A 4,965-nucleotide genomic window follows, 5' to 3' on the forward strand; every position below is an offset into this window, starting at 1 on the left:
CACACATTAATTTGGGATATTCAAATGTTTTATTGTATTAAATTGAATATCTTCTTCTTCTTTTTTTAAGACAAAACATGCAACTATGCAGGTAATAGGATTTGGAGTGTAGCAAAAGTAAGTGTAGTAGCCTAGTAGGTTAAAATTTAGGATGGGTTATGATTATTTGTTGAATTTTAATAATCAACATAAAATACTAAACTGTGGAAAAATTTGTCGTTATGCATGATGGTAACGGGATTAGGTCTAATAATTGAAAGTTAGTTCATGGATGGTTCCAAAAATGAGAAATGCTAGGAACACCAGTTTTGACACAATTTTGTACCATAACTCACCACATGGCGAGTTGTGTTTGGTAAGAATGTGTTAGGTGTGTTCTCACATTGCCCACTAACATATTCTTACCAATCATAACTCGTCATGTGGCCAATTGTGACATAAAATTGTGCCAAAATTGATGTCCCTAACATTTCCCCCAAAAATCCCAAGTAAGAATAGGTAATTGGCTTGGTGAAGATAAAATATTTTTATATGGGGTACCACGTCAATTGTAGGACAATGACAAATCTGTTTTTGGCATTCATAGATAAGACCCTCACTATTGCATTTAGGTAAGGTTTATTATCTCTTCTCCCTCTGTTTTTCTCTAAACTATAGCTCTGCTTCGGCATGGAAAGCTTATACTTCTACCTTGCTTTGATCCTCTCCACTGTTTTCATTATCAAACTTCTAAACCGCCACCATAACAAAAATTTACCACCAAGTCCATTTTCTCTACCAATAATCGGCCACCTTCACCTCCTGAAACAGCCACTCCACAAAACACTAGAGACCCTATCACTGAAGTACGGTCCAATCCTATCTCTTAAGTTTGGTTCAAGGTCTATCCTTATTGTATCTTCTCCTTCAGCTGTCGAAGAATGTTTCACTAAAAATGACATAATATTTGCAAATCGTCCCCAAACTATGGCTGGGGATCGTCTTACTTACAACTGTACTGCCCCAGTTTGGGCTCCATATGGTCACTTGTGGCGAAACCTCAGACGTGTTAGTACCATTGAGATTTTCTCTCATATCAGCCTTCAGGAATCTTCTACCATTAGAGAAGAAGTAGTGTACTCTCTTCTTCGCCAATTGTTTAAAGTGTCAAATATAGAACCCCAAAAGGTGGACTTCAAGTATTTGAGCACACTTTTGGTGTCCAATATAATGATGAGGATAGTTGCCGGAAAGCCATGTGTTGGAGAGGAGTTTACATGCATGGATGTGGGAAAGAAACTTCTCAAAGAATTCAAAGAGGTTTACTTTGCAAGCTTGACAGTGAATATATGTGATTTCTTTCCAATTTTAAGGTGGGCAGGTTACAAAGGGTTGGAGGAGAATATGATAAGGTTGCAGAGGAAAAGAGATGAAGTATTAAGGCGTTTGTTTGAAGAGATAAAGCTGAACAATGATAACAGTATAGATGTGGAAAAGAAGAGGACACTGATGGAAACTCTGTTTTCTCTACGGAAATCTGATCCTGAATTTTTTTCAGATGATGTCATCAAAAGCCTCACATTGGTAAGTTTATTTACATCTTTGTGATTATTGCTCAATATATGGGGATTTTAATTACTTTTTGTTGTTATATGTTTCATGATTATTTTGCGACGCAACCATTTAGGCATTTAGCACTGTTGTATTAAAATAGGATGCAGAGTAATCTTTAAGATTAATATTTATTGTAATTATAAAAGTGTGTTTTGCATGCACGTATTGAGTTTCACAACTGTGTTTACAACATAGGCGTTGGCTACATACACGATTACAAGGATTTTAATTATAATTTGACTAGAATACTCTTTTTCTTATTTAACCTTGAACCATTATTGGTGTGTTTGGATGACATAATTTGGGCATTTGATTTTGGATTTAAGTGATTAAAATCCAAATAACTTGTTTGGAAAGTTTAAAAAATGTCAAGGATTTGGATTTAACAAATCTACTAAGAATTTTAAACCTTTAAAATACTTGAATTTGAAATAACTCCTAAAATCAATAGATTTGAAATCAAGGCATTTCAGATTGATTAGTTTAAAATCCAAATCCAAGTTCCCAAATATAACCTATTTGAATTTCTTGGCACCGTAAATGTGTTCATGCTGAATAATTGATCAAGAACTAGGTGTAAAGACAAATGCTTTTGCGCCCCTGCCCCTTTCCCATATATAGAAATATATTATACCTGTTAGTTTGTAAATTCTATCACCAAAAATACCAAAAAGCACCATGTAATTTAGTTCATTTCTTCTTAACTTTTTTTCTTTTAATTTTTTTTTTTATAATCTTTTTTCTCTTGAATTTAACATTTAACATCAACTACCCTCTACATGAATCATGAATATCAAACTTTTTAAAGTATTTATCGTAATCAATTGAAAATAGGAAAAATTAAATGATCGGCCTTTCTTATACAATAGCTTTCTGTGATGAGATAGCATTTACCAGCAGTCATCAATATGTTGGAAGGAGCCTTTAATTTTTACACTACAACATTAAATTACATGCCTTTTTTTGCATGCATTGTCAAGCAAGAGTGACTTTAGCTCTCTCCACCCACCCAGCATGACTACTTTGCATGAAATTTAATATACCTTGACTTGTTCTTCAAATAATATACCGTATTAAATTGGCGATTTGGTTTTTGAGTGGGAGAAAGTAGTGACAACTTTTGTCACAAGTCAATACTATGAGGTGGTCAACTATAAATGATTGAAAAAATTAACAGGGTTTCAATATGTGTCCTCTGCTTTTCCACATCTATAATGTTATAATTGATCAACTATGAGAAAATAGAATGGAGCAAAAAAAGTAGGATGAAAGATTTGAACTCGTAAGTGTAGGCTCGAAGCTGAATCATGTGGAAGTAGGCTAGAAGTTGAATAATTTATATCCTTGATGTTCTCTTTTAGTGTCATTGTTTCTATTTTCTTTTTAGTTCTCTTTATTCCTATTATTCTATTACAATATTTCACAATCTATGTCGTCTGGGAGTGCTATTATTGAAAGGTAAACTTTTAAACGCATGCAACTTTAATTGCCTGAGTCTTCTTATTTGAGCTATTGCATTTTCAACAAGCTATCTACTAAGTTTACTATGTTCAGGTAAAGCTAATGAAATTCGAAATCTTTGCACATTAATTGACCCTTTTTTTTGTTGAGAAAAGCATTAATAGACATTTCCTGTGTTTTTCTTGGTTAAAATTCTATTGTAGCGTTTAGAAGTTAATTAGAACCTATGATCACGTAGATAATATAGATCTAATTTGGAGTCCTTTTGAAAAAACATATATTACATTATATATGAAATTATGGTTCATCTTTTGTCATTTTTCTCTATCCTATTAAGAAACAATGGAACCATGCTGCTGAATCCATGTGGAACACTTTGTGGAAATGCAATTTTACAGAACATCCAAACATCTTCTTGAGATACGTACTGAAAAATATAAATTATTTTTCCCTTCTGCCTAGAATTTTTGTTTCTGGAAATGTTAGCTTAGCTTACAAAGAATTAAGTGCTGCAGATGATGTTGATTGCGGGAACAGACACAACAGCAACAACCATAGAATGGGCAATGTCACTTCTTCTTAATAATCCAGAAGTGTTGCAGAAGGTTAAAGCAGAGATTGACAACCAAGTTGGGGGTGAGCACTTGATAAATGACTCGGATCTTGCCAAACTTCCCTATCTTCGTTGTGTCATCAATGAAACACTTAGATTGTATCCTACATCACCACTTTTATTACCTCATTGTTCCTCAGCAGACTGCACTGTGGGGGGATTTCATATCCCACAAGGGACAATTTTGTTGGTGAATGCATGGTCCATGCATAGAGATCCCAAGTTTTGGGAGGAGCCTACTAAGTTCAAGCCAGAGAGATTTGAAGAAATCAATGGAGAAAGAGAAGGGTTCAAATTCATTCCATTTGGCATAGGGAGGAGGGTATGCCCTGGTGCTGGCATGGCCATGAGGATGATTTCATTAGCATTGGGTTCACTCATTCAGTGCTTTGATTGGGAAATGGTTGGGAAGGAGATGGTGGACATGGCCTCAGGTTTGGGATTTCTTATGGCAAAGACTCAGCCTTTAGAGGCTGTTTGTACTCCATGCCCTTCCATGACTAACATCCTTTCTCAACTTTGACTAGATTTGTTGTAAGATATGAGATTGATTAACAAAACCAATAAAGTATATTAGCTCTGCTTTTTTAAGTGCATAGACCAATAAAGTAAAATTACCTCTGTTTTTATAAGTGCATAGATAAGCTAATTTTTTTAAAATAATTAAAACTAAATTACTAATAAATAAAAGTAATAACAAATTAAAAAATAAGTAAATAAATTTTAATAAAAAATTACTTTACGTTTTAATTGTTTAGAGTTTAGACTTTATCATTATTTGTCTATTTTTATATTTTTAAAATTATATTTTTGTGTTATGTTAGTTTCTTAATTTCTTAATATGAGTTTGACCATTTTTAATTGGGCTATGTTTAATCTATGCCCTAGCTAGCTCAAACAATAATCAACAAAATAATTCCTGAATACCAATTTATTCCTATTGATAGTCTAATTTGTTAGGTTATAAGAATTTAGGATCTAAATGTATTAGAACTTCATTGTGTAGTGTTGGCAAACCATGATCAAAACTTAGAGTCTAGATATAGGTTGCTCAAAGTGTGTTTATGTGTAAAGTTGGAATTGAGTAATTATAGGACATTACTATTCAATTTCTGCAAGGCTCAATCGATCGAAAATTAGACTCGATCAATCGAAACTCATGCAGATTATTTTTTTGCAAAATTTTCCAACTCAACCTAAGCTCGTTTGATGTGTAGGGTTTTATGCTTTATATCTTATATAAAAAGAAAAATCTTAGCCACGTTTTTTAGGTTATTGATATGCTGTATGTGTGAATC

The 4,965-nt window shown here is 33.3% G+C and overlaps 1 protein-coding gene across 2 annotated transcripts; it reads left to right on the forward strand.

Annotated features, from left to right (window-relative positions):
- Positions 1-546: 546 nt before the first annotated feature.
- Positions 547-4,297, forward strand: LOC142606448 (cytochrome P450 81C13-like). 2 transcript variants are annotated; one of them, XM_075777804.1, is made up of 3 exons: positions 547-1,563; positions 3,570-3,690; positions 3,811-4,297. In XM_075777804.1, exons 1-3 carry the CDS (start codon positions 670-672, stop codon positions 4,188-4,190), a joined length of 1,395 nt encoding a protein of 464 aa, XP_075633919.1. In that variant the 5' UTR covers positions 547-669; the 3' UTR covers positions 4,191-4,297. The 2 variants fall into 2 exon arrangements, with proteins under 2 accessions (XP_075633919.1, XP_075633915.1); XM_075777800.1 differs by having other exon boundaries at positions 569-1,563; positions 3,570-4,297.
- The last annotated feature ends 668 nt before the right edge of the window (positions 4,298-4,965 follow it).

Source organism: Castanea sativa, chromosome 1 (genome assembly GCF_040712315.1).
Source record: "Castanea sativa cultivar Marrone di Chiusa Pesio chromosome 1, ASM4071231v1".
Taxonomy (NCBI): Eukaryota; Viridiplantae; Streptophyta; class Magnoliopsida; order Fagales; family Fagaceae; genus Castanea; species Castanea sativa.